Source organism: Archocentrus centrarchus, chromosome 14 (assembly GCF_007364275.1).
Source record: "Archocentrus centrarchus isolate MPI-CPG fArcCen1 chromosome 14, fArcCen1, whole genome shotgun sequence".
In the NCBI taxonomy this organism is placed as follows: domain Eukaryota; kingdom Metazoa; phylum Chordata; class Actinopteri; order Cichliformes; family Cichlidae; genus Archocentrus; species Archocentrus centrarchus.
Window position 1 is genome coordinate 10,579,486 of NC_044359.1, and position 19,235 is coordinate 10,598,720.

General features: G+C 40.4%; 1 protein-coding gene across 2 annotated transcripts; it reads right to left on the reverse strand.

Moving 5' to 3' along the window:
• Positions 1 to 1,052: 1,052 nt before the first annotated feature.
• On the reverse strand, positions 1,053 to 17,475 carry cul5b (cullin 5b). 2 transcript variants are annotated; one of them, XM_030745984.1, is made up of 19 exons: positions 17,452 to 17,475; positions 13,350 to 13,459; positions 12,915 to 13,014; positions 11,761 to 11,937; positions 11,512 to 11,653; positions 10,935 to 11,080; positions 9,709 to 9,789; positions 8,954 to 9,092; positions 7,548 to 7,678; positions 6,737 to 6,844; positions 6,587 to 6,651; positions 6,359 to 6,491; positions 6,009 to 6,140; positions 5,635 to 5,758; positions 5,058 to 5,233; positions 4,015 to 4,176; positions 3,778 to 3,896; positions 1,969 to 2,092; positions 1,053 to 1,813 (listed from the first exon to the last, which is right to left on the reverse strand). In XM_030745984.1, exons 1-19 carry the CDS (start codon positions 17,473 to 17,475, stop codon positions 1,619 to 1,621), a joined length of 2,388 nt encoding a protein of 795 aa, XP_030601844.1. In that variant the 3' UTR covers positions 1,053 to 1,618. The 2 variants fall into 2 exon arrangements, with proteins under 2 accessions (XP_030601844.1, XP_030601845.1); XM_030745985.1 differs by having other exon boundaries at positions 1,619 to 1,813; positions 8,999 to 9,092.
• Positions 17,476 to 19,235: the final 1,760 nt, after the last annotated feature.

A 19,235-nucleotide genomic window follows, 5' to 3' on the forward strand; every position in this document is an offset into this window, starting at 1 on the left:
TCATTCAACTTTCATCCATGTTGTTTCATTCATGCTGAGCCTTTAGCTCACGGGGATTACTTGTACATACACTGAGCTCACTTTGTCTAAAAATGGCACATGTATGACAGAGAATCAAGAAAAGCACAATAGCTGAAAAACCACAGCTGAGTGTTGAAAACAGGCGCGATGAGTGAGGCGAGGATCTGACGCAAAAAACGAGGGCACGGCACGATCATCACCCTCCTTTGTGACGCTTACAATGACCACATTTTACAAAATGGGCTTGTTTTATTCCTGAAAGCAGAAACTGAGCCCAGGAAAGTCCCGAAACCTCTGGGCTAAATTAAAACCATTTAGTGGTGCCAAATTAGAAGAAAATTAGAAGAAACACTAAAAAAGTTATAATAAAACAACTGGTAGTGTATCATAAACTTACAGGGCATCATCTACAGTCTCCTATTTGGTTACAGGATGTAACTGGAAAAAATTAGTTGGAAAAAAAAAAAAAAGAAAAAAAAAAAAGTAAAAGTTTCCTTTCAAGAAAACTCAGAGGGAAAAAAATGGGTTTTTGAGAAGCCTCTTTGCACACCAACATATCTGATTGGATTTAATGGTTTTGTCTGCATCAAAGTGTAGTAGTAGTAGTAGTAGTAATAAGATTTCTCTGGACACAAACTCAGCTAATCGCTCCAAAATACTCTCCAAGTGAGGACGATTAAGATGATTGGTGGAGGTCTCCCTTTAAAACATCTCAACTGTTCTCCTGCGATGAAAGACAAGCCTACGTATTGTTTTATAATAAGGTGCTGTTTATTTCATCATTTCATTATTCACATCTCATGATACACTCTTATAGCTTTGAATTGTAGTATTTATCATGTGTAATACTGACCTCAGCCTCCTCTCCCAGGCTTCCCGGTGCCGCTCCGGCACCCCCACCTCTGTCCCTGGGTACATTTGCTCGAGGGGACTGATTCTAGCTTTTTACCCAGGGACAGAGGCTTGATGGAGGCTTTACATTGCCGTCTGGTTCAGTCCTGTAAACTGTGAAGTGCTTGTCTGTTTTTTTGGGGTTTTTTTGTATACACATGTAATGTCCAGATTAAGTGTTTGATCACTTTAATGGTAGAGGGTTGCGCCATAAACGGGTTAGCAGCCTTTGAAGGACACGGGCGGCGTTTTATTCAAGGTTCACATGGTGCGGATTTGGTGTGGATTAAAACCGGACCGCATGTATTTTGAGTTCCTCGGCCGTTTCCTGTCAGCATGCCTTTAGACTTGTGCAAGCATTGAGCAGGAGTGTTATAGTGGCTGCCCCGATGATGCACCACTGCATCAGCAGCAGACCATTAATGATTATCAGCCTCATCTGGACAGCAAAGGAACCCCATCCATAACTAAAAGTACTTATGATCACTTGGTGCAGACTCCCACTGCAATTGATCTTTTTTTTAATGTCTGTACAACTTTAAGGCAGGAAGTTGCATTTTTTTAAATAGGTCTGAGTCTTAAATTCATGCCTCCCTGCACAGGAATTTTTTTAAAATAAAGGACGGGGAGCCTGGAAGTATTCTAGTGTCCATCAGGCCTGATCCACTGAAACCAAAGTCAGAACAAGTCGTCCGAATGTGCTCTGCTACGCCATGTAGATGAAGGTGTTTATATCCGTCTCATCCCGCTTTATGTACTTATGGTCTATCAGCCATTCAATCTGCTCCTTGATCATCTTCTTCTGTGGTAAAAACATGTTCTTTAGGATTTCCACCAGCTCCGTCTGCAGCTGAGCATTGTTGATGCGCTTCCTCATCTTCATGATTTGGATTATGGCCTCCTGGACGTGGGAAACAAAAAATGAAGAGGGTGGAAAAACAATGGAGCAGGTCAGGAAGTGCACCGTGAGACCGTTCTTTCACAGCAGGTGGTTTTACACAACAGAGGAGGGAGCATCAGTATCTCCACCTGCATGCTGTGAGCTCACCTACGTACCTGTGTTCTTAGTATCCTGAGCTGGACGATGCCCTCGTTCTCCTCCTCTCTCATTCGCTCCGTAGTGAGCTGCAGCCGGCCAATCAGGTTAATCTTCCCCCTTTTCTGAACCTTGGAATTTTTTCTGTAAAGTTGAATTTGAAAAGGAAAGGGCCTGGGTCAGTCTACTGACGTATGGTTTTTACTAAGATATCTGCTCCATAGTGTGTCCTATCATGTGATCAATAACATGGCAGAAGATGGTGTTACTGTGCAGACATTAAGGTAAACTACACAAAACACATAATTTGTTCCCATTTCTTTAGCTAATTACTGCCAGACCTGTTGAATGACGAAATAACTTAAATATAACCTGTCTGACAAAGTGAAGCAGACTAAAAGCTCTCATAAAGCAACACATCGTGCCACGATCTAAAGAAACTGAAGAACAGCTAAGAAACAAAGTCAGTGACATCTGTCAGTCTGGAAATAGTTACAAAGGCATTTCTAAGGCTTTGGGACTCCAGTGAACCGTGATTATCCACAAATGGAGAAAATGTGAAACAGTGGTGAACCTTCCCAGGAGTACTCAGAATTATAATTTTTTTAAAAAAGTAAAGACAGATGAGGAGGTTATTCAGCCATTTGATTCAGGTGTGTTGGATCAGGGACACATCTAAAACCTGCAGGACACTGAGCCACGAGGCCTGGATTTGAGAACCACTGAATTAGGGAAACATCAATTTCTAGCCACAGATGTAATGAAATCCATTTCCTGTATTAGCTTTGTTTACATTCAAAGGTCAAAGTTCAGGTCACCTTTGTCTAATATTAAGATTTGTTTCATGATTTAAAATGTGCAATAAATATGCAAAAACCTAAGAAATTGGGAAGGGGCAAATACCTCTTCACACTGTACTGCATCTCAACATGGTGTGTAATGAGGCCTTAAAAAAATGAGGAATCTGGACAAAATAACTACAGCAAATGAACAGTGTCTGAAAGTCATGTGTTTAAGAAACAGGAAAGAGAATCCCCCCAAGAAGACCCAACAGATACATCTGGCCCTTCAGCTGATCCAGCTACTGTTCACTGAAACCTCATCAGAAGTGTCAGTGGAAGAGTGTCTGTCAGTGAACCATTTATAAGGAAGGGAAACAGAGAAAGGCTGATCAGGGCTCATTCTGGCCTAACAGAACAAAAGGCAGCCAACGGCCAGGAGAACTGTTCCTGAACACTAAAGAAAGCAGAAGAAAGCTTGCCTAAGCTGTGTTAAATAAACGTGGTTATACCCAATTCAGACTCTCTTTTTGCCTTATGTAGTGTATTTTCATGTTTGCACATTTCCATTAATAACTGCAACAATTTCCCATTTTCCTAGAAAAAATATAAAGAAATGAAGGCTGGCGTAAATCTGTACATATTTAACCCCACTTCCAAAAAAAACTGCTTTTACATAACAAAAAAAAAAAAAAAAAAAAAAAAGAATGCAGTGATTTTGAATCTGATTTGTTCCTATTTTTAGTTAAAAACAAAACCAGTGTGTTCATTTTAATTCACGTCAGAGCATCCCTCCTGTCCCTCGAGTGTAACTGACGCTACAAAGTGGGTAAAAGTTGAAGCATATGCACAACACTACACTTCTGACACTTAAAAGTTAAGTAATCCATTTTATAAGTAATTTGCAAACCACAGTCTCGCTGTAAAATTATATTTCTTCTACACCAAGACCACGCTGTGCATTCAAGCTTATTACAGAGAGCCAAAGAGAGAAAGCTGTGAAGAAGAGGAGAGGGATAGGGTGACCGTGATGACTTTAAAGTTCCTTACATGAGAGAAAACTCCTGGTTGACGCAGAATAACGTTCCTTCTGCAAAGTCTTTGGGCGAAGACACCGCCGGTTCGTACAGCAATACCTGCCGCTTCAGTTTGGGAAACGCTACCAGAGACTGGGCGAAGACAGACGTTTCACAAAAAAACAAGCTGTATCAGCTACAAAACTTCCTAATTTGCCAAAGATGTGACAATTTCCTGCAGTTCACAGCCACTTTTATCTTCATCATTTACCCAGAGAGTGCGTCGCAGCTCAGCATCGGGCAGCTCAGTGGCTAATTTGAGGTTTTCAAAGCTGATCCGCTCCCTCGGCCTCTGGTTCCAGGCAAACAGCACCGCCAGCTGGAAGGTGGTCACCTCCAGGTCATACTGGCCCACCTCATTCTTAAAGGTTATCTGTGGAAACACAGGACATTTTATTTTGTTTGGTTACCAAGTTCTAACAATAAAGAAACAACAGACATACTGCAAGGCAGACATGGGCAGGTAGAAATTGTCTTTGTACAAGTTTGAAGGAACTGCCTAGAAAATGTTCAACTTTAAACTCTCTACTAGAAAAAGTAAAAGAAAAAACTGAATAAATACAGCCAATTATTTTGATGATTGATTTTTCAAAAATACTTGACAGTTTGCAGCCCTTTATTCTCACCCATGCAGTACATTACCCCCAAAAAGTGTCTGTTTATGACATCCAAATTAGTCTGCTGCTTAAAGAGAATTTACCTATTATTATTATTATTATTATTATTATTATTTTCTGTCTTTTATAAACAGTTACAATGGTGGATGATCTTTCAAAGAATGAGGTCAAAGCACAGACAATCTCTGTGAGCCACAAGCCCTGACTTTAGACTGCTCTGAACACTCAGAAAAAAAATGTCAAAAACTATTCACGGCTCTGTATGATGTCACTGACAGCAGATATTCCTAATATGGTCATCCCAGCCACACGTGTGTTTGTCAACCCTTCTGTTTACAAAGGGCAACTGTCCAGAATGATGCTGGCTTAAACTTAGAGGAGCCAAACCAGCTTGTTTCAGACAGTGGATGAATGGAGGGGCTGCTGAGCCCAGTATCGGATAAATAAGGATGGTTCTGATCTGTGAATTATGCAAACAGATCTGGATCTAGAAATGGGCATAACTGGTCCTATTAAACTGCTTTGACCATTAAGCTGTAAGCAGGTCTCTACAGAGATGAGTCACAGTAACCAGAATGATGATTTCACAGAAAAGTTACTCATGTGTGTTCTTCTGTGCAGACATGTTAAGACTCACAATGCCATTGGACATGAGGTGATGCCAGTGAAGCTTCCTGCCACTGTGGTTCTTCTTATAGAAGTCTTCTACCTCAGGTATCAAATCCTCCAGCTCTGTAGGGAGAGAGACGAAAACCTTCTCGCTGCTCCTCGACCACGCGCCAGCATTCAGGATCTTTATGTTGACCGAGTCAGCTGCGAGGGGAGCATGTAAGAATGAGCAAGTTTACAAAATTACAGCCTTAAAGTACACACAGTACTACCACACCCTGTAGTGTTTAGGGCTGCTGTGATCTGGTGGTTTTGACAAGAGCAGGGATAATAAAAATGTTCTTATGATACCTGCTTTCAGTTCCTGCTGTATTGCAACCTGAGAATATCTACACACTTATATTTTATAATTATGAAAGTATAACTGTATAGCTTGCTACAGCTGACAATGTTTCTTTGGCTATGGCTTCTCTCACACACTGGGAGAGACTTGTGTCCCACAACAAACCCCATCATACTTACAGTGAATATCTGAAATGGTAACAGCACTACGAGTATATATGTTTGCATATTCAATTTTCTTCCAACACGAGAAGCTCCTTTACCTGGTAAAGCAAGCTTGTTATGTTTATGCATTTCTTTGAAGGACTGGTTGAGGTCCTCTGACACCTTGATGTCTTGAAACATCCTCGCCAGCTTGTTGACATAGTCAGCTGGCATTCCTACTTCCTGTTTGGACAAATGACATCACAGTAAAGATTCATCTGTAGCTGATTGAATCTGATTATAACAGTGTTATTAACTGGGTGTGTGGTAATTTGCAATAAATGACTCATTTATTTTTATCTATGATATCTGTGACGATAAATGAAAAGGAAACAACTTCAGATGTCACCCTGATGTAAACATTCAGTAAATAGAGTATCGAGAACTTCGTAGAAGGTAAAATAAAAAGTAAATGTTTCCACTCAGCTCCTACCCTGAGCCACTCCACCATGTTCTCCTCTATCTCGCTGTCAGCTGAGATGTCCAGGATGAGCCGACGGGTCAGGTGGGCTTTGTGGTAGCGCATGAAAACATCTTTGTTCTGGACATATTTCAACACTAAAAGCTGCAGGGGGGGAAAAAAAGGCACTCAGACACTCTGCTGTGAATCTTTTGCAGTAATTCCACTTTACTACTTAACTTTATAATAATGTCAGAGTTTTCCCTGTTTCATGTTCTTCCTGCATGTTCTCTCAAGACTTCCAGAGCAATAACTAAGAGCTGATTACACGTGCGGGATGCAGTCATACCAATTTCATAAACAAATAAGAACAGTAAACCTACCACTTCCTTGAGCTTGGCCTCAATCTCCTCAGATGTGAGCTTCTTGCTGAGCGGAGTCTTCCTCAGGAGCATGTCACAGTAGTTGGCTAGCAGCTCTGGACACTTGGACTCGGGCTGAGTTTTCAATCCTACCCTGTAAATGCAAGCGAGAAGAGACAAGTGCAATCGGAAACTGTCCGGCTACTTTTGTCATTCAAAGCTGAAGTTTGTGAAGGCAGCTCGTCTTACCCTTTCTGTTTCATAGGAAGCTCTAATTTAAATATCGTGGCATCATTCACAACTGCTTTATATGCCTGCAAAGAGGATTGAAAAACAGTTATAAGATAATCAGAGATGGGCAACCTACAGTTACAGTAACTTGGTAGAAGCGTGACCCACTTTGTCTCTAGCTGTCAGGAAGCGTGGGTCATCCTGAAAGGCCTCTTTCACCAGTCGACTGAAGCGGTTAAACAAGGTGAGCAGCTGCTCCACATATTTCTCTGAGTCCTGCAACAAAGAACCGTTGGTGCAATCACTCAGTGAGATCAGGATAAAAGTTTATATTTACAGTAACCAATCTTATCTCAAGGTCCACAAGGAAAAGTGGCAACAATTCTAACTACATAGCTACTCTGAAATTTTAAAATCTAAGCATTAACAATAATCTGTACTGCAAAAAAGGGGTTGAGCAGTTATGGAGTGAATTGATAAATGAATTAGTAGTAAGTTTAAAAAGAGATACAAAGACTGGTTTTTGCAAGGTGCAGGGAGGAAGAAAGGCTTTGATCGGGTGTTTCACCAAAATGAGTGCATGGGAGCCATATATAGAACATATGAATGTTTACCTTTTCAAATTACATTATTACAAAAATGATATCATTATATTCACATTTTTTGAGATGCAGTAGTGTGCAGGTTTTGTGTCGATTTTCTCCACATCCTCCAAATTAATTTATCTGGCATAAAAAGGACTGACTGTGGGATGGAAATTTTGCAGCTTAAGATAGGAAATTGGCAGGGATGATTATATATATATTTTTTTTAAAAAACCTTCCAATATGCAGGTCTTTCTGCCTGGCTCAGGTGATGACTGGGCTGACGTTGCGATTAACAGGGATGGGAGTCAGGAGTCACTGGTGTCATTGAAATTAATACAAACTATAATAACCTGCAATCTATGCTTGTTAAGATTTGTGTGTGCAACACTCACAGAGGTGATCGTCTCCGCTGAGGCCACCATATCGGCCAGCCCGGCGCTCATGATGTGCTCCTCCAGGTCCTTCAGCATGGGCTCGATGCCGCTGGGCACTTTGTCCATGAGAGAGAACATCAGGTGCAACTCTGTGGTGGAAAAAAAAGGCAACGTCAGTGCTTTTCAAATATGGAGAAGTCAACAACAATGAGGTGGGCTAGTGTAACTGCTGCAGGTAAACGGCATGTAGACCCTTAAACGGATGCTCTGCTGCAGAGAGAAACTTTGATGCCTCAGCCCTTATCAGAATCAATGCATCTTAAATAATGAAACTAAGAATGAACTAAATCCCCACACAGGCATTTCAGCACCAGTAATATGTTACTAATGTTCATTTTGTAGCTGTATTATAACACAAGCAGAAGCTGAGCTACTTTAAAATCCATTACTGTGGAAGCCCTTTGTCCAGTGTATGAATCAAACTGCACACATACACATACGCGCACACATACAGATGCATTAATAATACTGATGGGTGGTTAATGCACCCCAGAAACCAAACAGAGGTCTTAATCACAAAGCAATTCTTCGATGCATACTTTAATGTATTCTTATCCATTTCAATGATTTACATTTAAATCGTAAAAAACATGTAAGAAAAATGTTGCATAAGCTCATTTTTAAAATGTCTGAGTGGGTTTTATGCAACAGGATGTATTCATTTAAGCTGAACAACAATCTGAGCAAAAGAAAAGGTTTAAAAACCAGCAAATATTCCAGCACCAAAAGAACATCAGTCGAACCATGATGAATCCGTAGTAATGAGCACTGACTGCTTGCTCCAACGTTTCCTATCTAAAACCTCAAGAGCAACATTAAAGAAATGTCTCTTCTTTTATTTCATGAAAATGTCTTGAAGCTCGAGAAACTATCACTATCACAAATAAAAGCCTGTTATAAAAAACAAAACAAAACAAATTCAGGTCTGAGCAACATGTTTTGAATCCTTATTTTTGGTTTTAATCTCTTCTGCACTTCCTGCACTCACAAACTGTTTTTAAACCAGCAGGAGGTTCACTTATGGTGCTGTGAATACCTCAATATTATCAGCCGTTTGACAGATGTTAAAATTAAATTAGACTGTGTTATGAAGGAAGCACCCTTTCTGAGGTACATTGCAGCTTTTGTGGTTATTTGCTTCCACGAGTTGTGTGTCGTGGTTCTGAGTCTTGAGCGTGTTCATTAATGGGCTAAATCAGCAGAATGAACTTCCAGCACACACCTGACCCTTTCATCTCACGTTTCCCTCTGAATAAACCTATGACTTGGTTTGAGAAGACAAGTCATACTATCATGATGAAACACACAGCTGTGGTACAGATGCAACACTGGGAGGTTTGGTCAGGTTATTTTCTAGTGCAAACCTGAGCTGGCTGAGCCTTTGGTGGGAACAGTCCTGCCGTACTCACTCTCTGTCTCATTTCGTTTGATCATGCCCGGACACTCTGCTAAGATGGTCTCCTTGAACGACGTTACTAGCGCATTGACGCAACACTCCATTAACTGCAAAGATAAACGGAGGCAAAAACATTCAGGGACAGCAAATGTGCAGAAACTGTTCAATGTTTTGGGAAGATCATTCAGCATTTTCTTTCCAAGGGTCAAATGAGAAGATCAAACTTAATCTCATGTGAAATAAAGATTGAAAGTAAGAAGAAACACGTGAAATAAGCTTTGAAAGACATAAGACGTCATCAAAATCAAGACTAAAGTAAGAGGAAGTATGTGAAATGAGCACCCGACCACATCTCTGTACCTCAGTAACAGCTTATTGTATGTAAATTGTTTAATCTCCCTACACTACAACAAAACAGAAACAGAGAAATTTACATACTTTCAATATTTAATAATCTCCTCATCTCACAAAAAAAACAAGAAGCCACGAACTGTTAAAGAAAGAGTAAAAGTTGTTTTGTTGTTTGTCTAATTTGTAGAAATATGGGTGAAATCATTCCAAACAGACACAATATTTACTATAGCCTAAAAACAGAAATGCTGCGGATGCTGCAGAAAGTGGTATGCATGTTTACAAAATTTCATACTAAAACAATGGAGTTGGAGAAAGCGTGACAAATTTTCAATTCATCCATAAAGGCACCGCCCACTGTGTAACACTCACTGCCTGTACAGAGTTACAGTCACGTCTTGTTTCCAGGTACCGCAGGGCACGTTTCTCCTCTTCCCTCAGCTTTGAATCAGCCTGACAGAAAAAAAAAGTATATATACACGTTATAAAAAGCTGAAAGCAACTAAAGAATGAAAGCCTGAAAATCTTAAATTTATAGCTATTATTTCTCAAATGTGGGCTACATAATTTTTCTAATCTCATCTTAAACCCCAGAGCAATACAAATAGAAACATAAATGTTAACAGATTTTACTAATAACTTTGATTAACTGTGTATAAAACCATCAACAAATAACAATATGAAACTTATGCATGACTTAAGGGACCTATTATTACTTTCTTGAAATCCACTAGAGAAGCTTTGTATGAATTGCAGTTCAAAACGATCCTTAATTATTTTAATTAGTGTCTTGAAGCGACCCCTCAGTTCATCTTTCCAAACAAGCTCACTTTAAGCTAATTTCTTCTGACTGGCTGTCCCTTTCAAACAGAAGGTCTGAGCAGCAGGTGGGTGTGTCAGAGCTTACAGAGCTGCAGCCTGGGAAGACCACATTAGGATATTCACTCTGACATCATACTGAGGCAAAAGTAGGAAAAACCATCTGAAACGGAGCATTTACAGGTATTACTTGTACACACACCGATCCCATTATGTGACACTATGTTACATGATGCTTATTACCTCCACTAAGGAGGTTATGTTTTTGGTAGCGTTTGCATGTGTGTGTGTGTGCCATTCTGTCTGTAAACACAATAGTTTGCTAAAACTTTGTAGGGGTGCAAATCGGGGTCACGTTAGCAAACCATTAAAATTTGGCTCACGTCCACCAAAGTCTTCAAGGCCAACTTAATGATTTATTGGTCCAAAATCGTGTTCTCAGAGTGCTTCTTGTATCCATTAATTTTGTGCCAACGAAACTAAGAAAATAACTGATGTGACACAAGAAATAAATATCTGCCACTGACATCAGTAAATTGCACATTATTAGCACGTAACTACCAATACACTAACATATGAGGGTTTTTCCTGTATTAAAATATTTTGGCAAACATCAAAAGAAACACCAAAGAAAAACCACCATGACTGTGCTTTTTCATAAGATTATTGTCATTGTTGCTTACTTCTAAAATCAGCCGTAAGTAAACAGTTAGCAGTAGTTCCAATAAATTAAATGGAGAAACGAGGAAATCTGTTTTCTGGCCATGACTGCTACTCACATATTTCATGTAGTTTTGAACTCCATTCTGCTGAAGGTAGGCTGGTGCCTGCGTTCTGTAGAACCTCTCAGTAGAATCCATATACGCCTTCTCAAAGTTATCCCTGTAGATCTGCAGCTTGTCATCAGGGTTGGAGCACAGATTCACTGCTCAGCAAAAAAAATAAATAAAATAAAAAAATCGCAAAATGAGATACAATATGATTTTTCATGCTTGAGTGACTCATAGGTCAGTGTTAAGTAGTTCAACAACTGCAAAAAAGCAAACAAAAACACATTACTCTTAAAATGGTCAGGTACAAAAGACTGAAGTAAAAATGAGTGAAAAAGCAGCCAATGTCCATAAAAAAAAGTTTGAAAGACCTTCAGAAAGCCTGAAGAACTACTGCTCAAGTATATACACTGTAGTATTAATAATGGGTTTCTTGGAGGTAAACACTTCATTTGAAATGACTCACATCCCTGAACTGAATTTTACCAACCGGCTTCCAAACAAAAGTTTGCTTCAAGATTTGAACCCATAAAACACATTAAGACAACACAGATTTTTCTCCCTCGTCTCCACAGAGTTTTCTCACCGTACGACTCTCGCACTCCGATGACCAGCTGGGAGTCAAAGGCCTCTCCTAGCCTCTCAGCGTGGACGAGCTTCATGGCACTGTCTTGTAACCTGTTTTTAATGTTGGAGAATATGGACTCGTTCCATGTGTCCAACATGAGCTGCAGTCAGCACAGCGAGATGAGAGAGTGTTAAACACAACATACACACTGATGAAAGCTTCTGTGGGTGATAGTGGGAAAAAAACTCCACCCCTGCTTCCCCTCACCTTGCGGACGATGCTGTCCTCCATGTTGGACTTCTTGTTGCTTCCTTGCTTACCCATCAGAGTGATCTCCAGCTGGCAGAAAGGTTTGGGCAGGATGTCACACTGTGTAAAGAACTTCCTCCATTCCACAATGTAGGCCTTCAGCAAAGCCGTGTCATCCTGGTGACTCAGCACCCGCTAAGAGAGAGAGAGAGAGTGACACAATATAGGGTCAGTTAGCACCTGCAGAATTAAACTGGTAACAGGTAAGCTCCACCTTAAAGCATTAGCACAGATGCTGATGAGAAATTTAAACTGCTGTCAGAACAGCTTGTGTTTTTAAATGTTCCTTCAGGAGCTGTGCACCTGCTGAAGAAAATCTAAACTAAAAGTACACAGTTGAAGGAAAGTATGGAGGGAAAAAAGCAGAGCTCGCATCTACCATTCAGAACAGATGAACATGATTTTAGACCTTTCTTGCAACATTAACCAATTAATGGAGCGGTTCCCAAAATGGCGAGCTCCCAGGAGAGGTCAGGTGCGCCGTAACAATAATTTTAGTACTACATATACAACTACACAAAAAATTAAGAATTAATTGTTATTTTACTCATAACTCAGGACCCACTTTCCATACAGAGGCAAATTTCACATGAGTTGTTATTCTTTGGAAAAGGAGCATAACTTTGTTAACTACCCAAAGGTAAAATAAAGAAGAACTTCGGGAAAAAGTTGACAAATCTCAATTTGAAATTAAAATTGGTGAAACTGAGACCTGGTTTTATGCAAGTTATACCTTTTAAACTTTATTTATTAGAAACTCCATACAATAAAAACTTCTGTCAAAGGGAAACCCACTCTGTAAATGCAGTTGCTGGATGGTGGGACTTGTGTAATAGCCTCGTGAACAAAACTCTACTCGACTCTAGTATGATTGAGCCATCACAAAGGAAAATAAAACTACTATATTAGAAAAATACAAAGAAGTTAAACAGGATGGCTTTCATAAACCACTCAGATACCAAAAAAACCCCCCCAAAAAAACAGCTAAATTAAGTCACCAAATATAAGTGAGTGGTATGTGTCATACAAGAAAAATCTATATGTAGAAAACACTATAGTGATTATGAAAACAGGTTTAGATGAACATTTGGAAGACAAGAAAAAAAGCTTACTGCTTGTGCTTGTTTGATGAAATCTAAGATGTCTTCTTTGAGGGCCTGGTGGATCTTAGCTGGACCTTTGTCGTCCCACAGGCACACAGCATGGACGTCTCTGTAGAAATAAGACATGTCGTCACCTCGGAGTACAAAAGCCTGAGGTGGAAGTGCAGAGGTAGAGTCACCAGAACTTTTTTCTTTTTTTTAAAAATATATATATTTGTTATTATTTTCAAGAGAGAGAAAAAAAGGGTACATACAAAGATCGTACTGATTAAAATCAGTAACAACCTATTTAACCTTCAATAAAACAAACCAACAAAACAAATGAGCAAAAAAATCCAAACAAAAAAAAAAACCCCACACAAAAAACACTGACAGACATGTCAGGACAGTTAACTACATAACCAGTCACTAGTCACACTACTCACACCAGTCACCAGAACTTACGAGAACAAGTCAAACCACTGCTGTTTGGTGACGGACTCCTGTCGCAGGAGCTTCAGTACTATGGGACGCATAAGGTCCCATTTATCCTCAAACTGAAGGGAGCCTTTGTTCTGGAAGCATGCAGGAGAGAAGAAACTATATGATTCAACCTGGTCATTAGAGCAAAAACAAAACCTTAGAGTCAGTTACAACTGAACATTAATCTGCTTTCAAAAACTGGTAATTTGTGTTTGTGGGTCTGTGATCAGACTCACTCATTTATATTTTGAAAAAATGTTTTATCACTCAGTTTCACTTTCTTGGCTTGCTGTTTTTCTTTGTACAATGTCAAATTCTTAAGGTGGAAGTTTGCTTTCTGACAATACAGATGAAAAAGAATAGGAACCAGTGGCAAGAGAACCATTAAAATGCAGATTCTTCCATACAGAGAACAATCATTCAGTAAGTACGAAAACTACTGTATGTGAATTACAAGCCACAGACTCAGAAATCTAGCAACTAAGATCTAAGGGAAAGTTTGGAGGGAAATGTTACACACGTCATCTCTAGTAACTTCTAATACTCGTGTCTTGATTCCATACACATTTCTTAGTCTTGGTCAAAGAAACAACAAGCAAACAAACACCCTCACTGATAAACTTAATGTAACAAAGAATTGGAACACATGTATATAACAGGGCCATGGGGTGATTTCCTTCAGCTGGGCAAAGTTTCCCTCCTCAGCCACAGAATTAAAACATAATTTCACAGGCTTGATCATGAAGTCTGATTTAGGAGTTGGAGACCTAACTTCAGGTTTAACCTTGGCGTTTCGTCAGGGTGGCTCATTTCTTCCAGGAATAGTTTTGAGATGAGCGATCAACATGAAACCAGCACCTACGGACCAATCAGTTCCCTGGAAAACACCATCACCATTCCTGGAATGTTGTTCTGACCTCAGCGTGTGGATATTAAAAGCGTTTTCAGCGACCATGTCTTTGTCTTTCCCTGATGAGCAAACTAAGCCTTAATATAGTGATATGATCATAAAACAGGACACCCGAGCCTTTAGTTGCAGATGCTGGATAAAATACGCAAGTAGGCTAAACCTGCATAACGCAAGCCGGTGCGTTTCTGAAACGCTCCACTCTGGACCCTGTTTCCGAAACACATCGTTTTCACTCCATGTCGTGTAAACACAAGGCCGAAATGCATCAAAACGACGCAGTTTCAAAATGAAAACGGTATCGTGTAAACAGCAGATCCTCCTGTTTCTTAATAACACAGCTGTGGTATTGTCAAGTCTCTTAACTTAAACAGTTGGCTTCAAATAGACTATTTTTAAAGCACTTTTCCCGTTTTACTGATTTTCATGCAGTGTTTTTCCTTTCTCACACACCACTGTATTATCTGCTTGATCCTCTACATATTGTTCTAATATTATATTTGATCTTCTTCATCTCTGCTATCGGTAAACCTGTCCGTGTTTCTGATTGATCAGATGCTACCAACATCACCTCTTCAATGTAAATGAACTCAGAACTAGAGGGGTGATCAGATTGATAAACTCTGGATTGACTTATCGAGTTGATATCATAATCGTGTGACAGCTCAGCCTGGTCAGTGAAGTGAAGCCAGATAAGGAAAAGATATCCCAGGTATGTTGAACTTGCTTTGTAGTGCAAACCCCTGGAAGCTTAAAGCACTGGAAGTTGGTTGAATTCCTGGGGTTAAGATTTGTACAAAAAAAAAAAATCAACATGAAAGGGTTTGGCTTTTAATTTAGTCTGAGCTGTTCTTTATTTTACTGGGTCATTCAGTGACCCATTCAAGGACCACCGCAGTGCTGATGGACTTTTGATATGACTAACATTCATTTTAGATGATTACGCTGCTGATAGTTTTTCGTCTGCAGCGTGTTGGCTTTTGCTTTAGCACTTCTTTCTTTTGCGTTTATATATATATTAAAAAAACCGTGAGATTGCAAGATTAGATAGGACTGTGATTTTTGATAAAATCATTACCAAAAACAAATAAATAAATAAATCACTCAAGCTTGACTCTTTGCCTATTATAATCATGCCTCAAAATCACATTCTGAGGCAGGAGAAACCCCTGTATATTGGTGGGTCCCTCCTAAATAAAGCTGTGTTGAGTCAAATTCACACATACAGTATTAAATAGTGTTTCAGAACAGAAGAAATGGGTGAGAGCGGCACAGAACTAACAGGCCAGGGCATAATGTTTCACAACAAAACACACCACAGGTTAATTGGGCTGTACCCGGTATTGCCCTTCTCCAGTGGCTCCCTATGATTTTAACTGAAAGAATAAATAGATAAATGTATAATGTTAAAATCTGTAGCCTATACAACTAATTTTAAAGTTGCTTTTTTTGTAATTTAAAATATATCAACTAAAATTACCTGGCACATACCCTCTTAATTTTGTTAGCCATTAACAGTGGTGAATAGTTGCTGTTCTGATTTCTTATTTTTTTTCATATTTGTCACACTTCATCAAACAAATTTTACAATTAATAGACAAAGATAACCTAAGTAAATACAAAATGAAGTTTTTAAATGATGATTTCAGTTATTAAGGCAAAATAGCTATCCAAACCTACCTACCCTGTGTGAAAAAGTAACTGCCTCTTAAACCTAATAACTGGTTGTGCCACCCTTGGCAACAAGAACTGCAATCAAGTGTTTGCAGTAACCGGCAATGATTCTTTTACATCACTGTGGAGGAATTTTGGCCCACTCTTCTTTGCAGAATTGTTTTAATTCAGCCACACTGGAGGGTTTTACGAGCATGAAAGGCCCTTTTACGGTCATGCCGAATCATCTCAATCAGGTGTAAATCTCGACTTTGATGAGGCCACTCCAAAACCTCCATCATGTTTTTTCTGAGCCACTCAGAGGTGGACTTGCTGTGTGTTTGTGATCATACCCAAGTGTGCTTGAGTTTCAGGGCCCAGGGCAAATAATGGCCGGAGATTCTCCATTAGGATTTTCTAACAGAGAGCAATATTCATGGTTCGATTAATTATGGCAAGCCGTCCAGGAAGGTGGCAAAAGCTTTTTCACAGCCTGTCTTGAGATGCCTTAGATATGGATTCCATATCCCCTCAGATTTTTTTTTTCTGCTTTTATTTAGATTAATTTGCACAAATACAGGTTGGTCTCAAAGTGGCCTGCACAGCTTTATTATCTCTGATAAAGCTATCTTATAATTTATCTTAAAATAACAGGAGGCACCCAACCTTCTTCATTTTAGTTCTATAATTTCATAAATGCTTCAAAACATGGCATTATAGCAAAGAAATATAAGGTTAAAGTACCAAATAATCAAAATAGCCCACTGCAAAGGGGTCACATGTGGCTGAAGATTTTAATTATTTACACCTGTCAGTAACCTTGTGTGTGAAGGCTGCGTTCCCTTCACATCAAGCCTCCATACAGACCCGGTTTTGGTTAATGATGGATAGTAAATGCTGAGAATCTTTGGGTTAGAGCCCCACTGAATACAGTTGTTATATTTTCTGTCAAAAGATTGACTCTAGTGTCACTTTACTATAACTAGGGTCCAGCTCTAGCCTGTACCTCCTCACAGACGATATTAATTGTCAGTCAATTAGACATCCATAGGTGTCTGACAAGCGAAGCTTTGTTAGCGAGACAGCAGCAGAGGATTACAGGAACCACCAGAGCTGCTGCTCCTGGCAGCCTTTTAGCTCGGCTGCAGGTTCCTGAACCACTGACAGGCAGAGGATATGAGACCTGCAGCTAGCACACACACACAGACTATGGTCGTAATTAACGCAGGATCAGCTGATAACACATCCCTGCGCCTCTGCAGCTCCCCCGTGTCTGCCGTTTCCCTTCTTATTTAGCACTATTGTAGCTTTTCTGTGTAGCCAGCGAAATCACTGAGAAGTGGCTAATGTTAGCCAGATGCAACTTAACTGCTCCACGCTGAAGTAAACACCGATAGCGTGGCCGTAAACAGGTGCAGCGTGCTGTTCGTTAACACTGGAGCTGAACGCCGACAGCACACCGCACACATGACAAGCAGTCCGCCGAGTGCTGAGTACAAATAATTGAATCGAAGTGGGTCCTACCTTTAGCAAATTAGACGTCGCCATGTTCCCTCAACTTATCCTCTCGTAAAATCTCGCGCGAACGACAAGACGGATGAAGATTAACCTTATCGCGTTAACACTGTTGTTAGGGTAGTTTTTTTATATGTGGAAGAAGGTATTTTAAAGACACTCCTCCTCTTTTAAATTTATCTATACTTTATTAATATAGTTTAATAAAGTACAATAATTTTATTTCTTATTAAGTGACTGTATTTATTTACATGTATTTCTTGTTCTTCTCACAAGCTTAACCTATGTCAGAATGTCTTTTTGTTGTCTTTATTTCGTTTTTATTTATTCTCACATTTATTAATAACGGAGGGGAAAAAAACTTTCCAGTGGAACATTTATAATATTTTTCAAATAAGTCATTATTTTTTAAAAATTATATACTGGTCAGTCAGTTATTTAATCAAGAAGAACATCTAATTTGCACAGATATATGCTTGGGTTTCAGGGGCAGCAGCCTAAGCAGAGAAACCCAGACCTCCCTCTCCCCATCTGCCTCCTCCAGCTTATCCAGGGGAACACCAAGGCATTCCCAGGCCAGCCATAAGATATAATGTTTCCAGTGTGTCCTGGGTCTGCCCCGGGACCTCCTCCCAGTAGGACATACTCGGAGCACCTTACCCATGAGGCTCCCAGGAGGCATCCTAGTCAGATGCCTGAACCACCTCAACTAGCTCCTCTTGATGTGGAAGAGTAGCAGCCCAGAGTAGAGCCGCTACTCTTGATGTGGAAGAGTAGCGGCTCTACTCTGGGCCCCTCTCGAATGACTGCATTCTTTACCCTATCTCTAAGAGAGAGGCCAGCCACCCTTTGGAGCAAGCTCATTTCCGCCACTCCCATGCACACTCGAATATCCTTGAGGATAAAGAGCTGGTCCAGCATTCTGCAACCAAGATGAAAACCACACTGTTACTCCTGAATCTGAGGTTTGACTAACAGATGAACTCTCCTTTCCAACACTGGCATAGACCTTTCCAAGGAGGCTGAGGAGTGTGAGCCCCCTAAAGTTGGAGCACACCCTCCTATCCCCCTTCTTGAAGATAGGAACCACCACCCCAGTCTGACAATCCAGTGGCACTGCCCCAGCCCTCCATGCAATGTTGCAATGGTGTGTCAACCAAGACAGCCCTAAAACATCCAGAACCTTCAGGAACCGAGGGTGAATGTCATCTGCACCAGGGACCCTGCCACCAAGGAGCTGTTTAACTACCTCAGTGATGGGCAAGTCGCCCCCTCATCTCCAGACTCTGCTGCTTTCTCTACAGAAGGCATGTCAGTGGGATTAAAGAGGTCCTCAAAGTATTCCTTCCTCAAAATCTCAAACTAGCTCAGGCTCCTTCCCCACCATAGAAGTGACGTTCCATGTCCCACTCACCAGCCTTGATAGCTAGGGATCGATCTGCCAGGGCATCTGCCCTTGACTGCTGCCCTACACACACACTGTATCCAATCCCTACAGGACCTCCTGTGGGTTGTGGGCCTACAGGAGGGCAGGTCCATGTCTCCTCTTTTGGGCTGTGCACTGGCTGGGGCTCCATGGGGTAAGGCCAGACCAACAGGCGCTCTCCCTCGAGTTTCATCCCCAGGCCTGGCTCCAGGGTGGCAGCCCTTGTACCCCTATCCCAGGCAGGGTAAATTGGTCCCTTGGTCAAAGTGTAATTTGAGAAGGTATACTTCATTACGTTCCCCAACCTAAAGTAACAAGAAAGTCAAAGTCAAAGGAAATTAAAATCTTTTATAATTACTTTTATAAT

Excerpts from the sequence above, each read along its gene's own strand:
- cul5b (XM_030745984.1), bottom strand. The coding sequence starts at position 17,475 with ATGGCGACGTCTAATTTGCTAAAG. Across the intron at positions 9,093-9,708 it reads ACTGTAACTCTGTACAGGCA|TTAATGGAGTGTTGCGTCAA; the intron begins GTGAGTGTTACA and ends TTATCTTTGCAG. Across the intron at positions 4,177-5,057 it reads ACCTCATGTCCAATGGCATT|ATAACCTTTAAGAATGAGGT; the intron begins GTGAGTCTTAAC and ends GTGTTTCCACAG.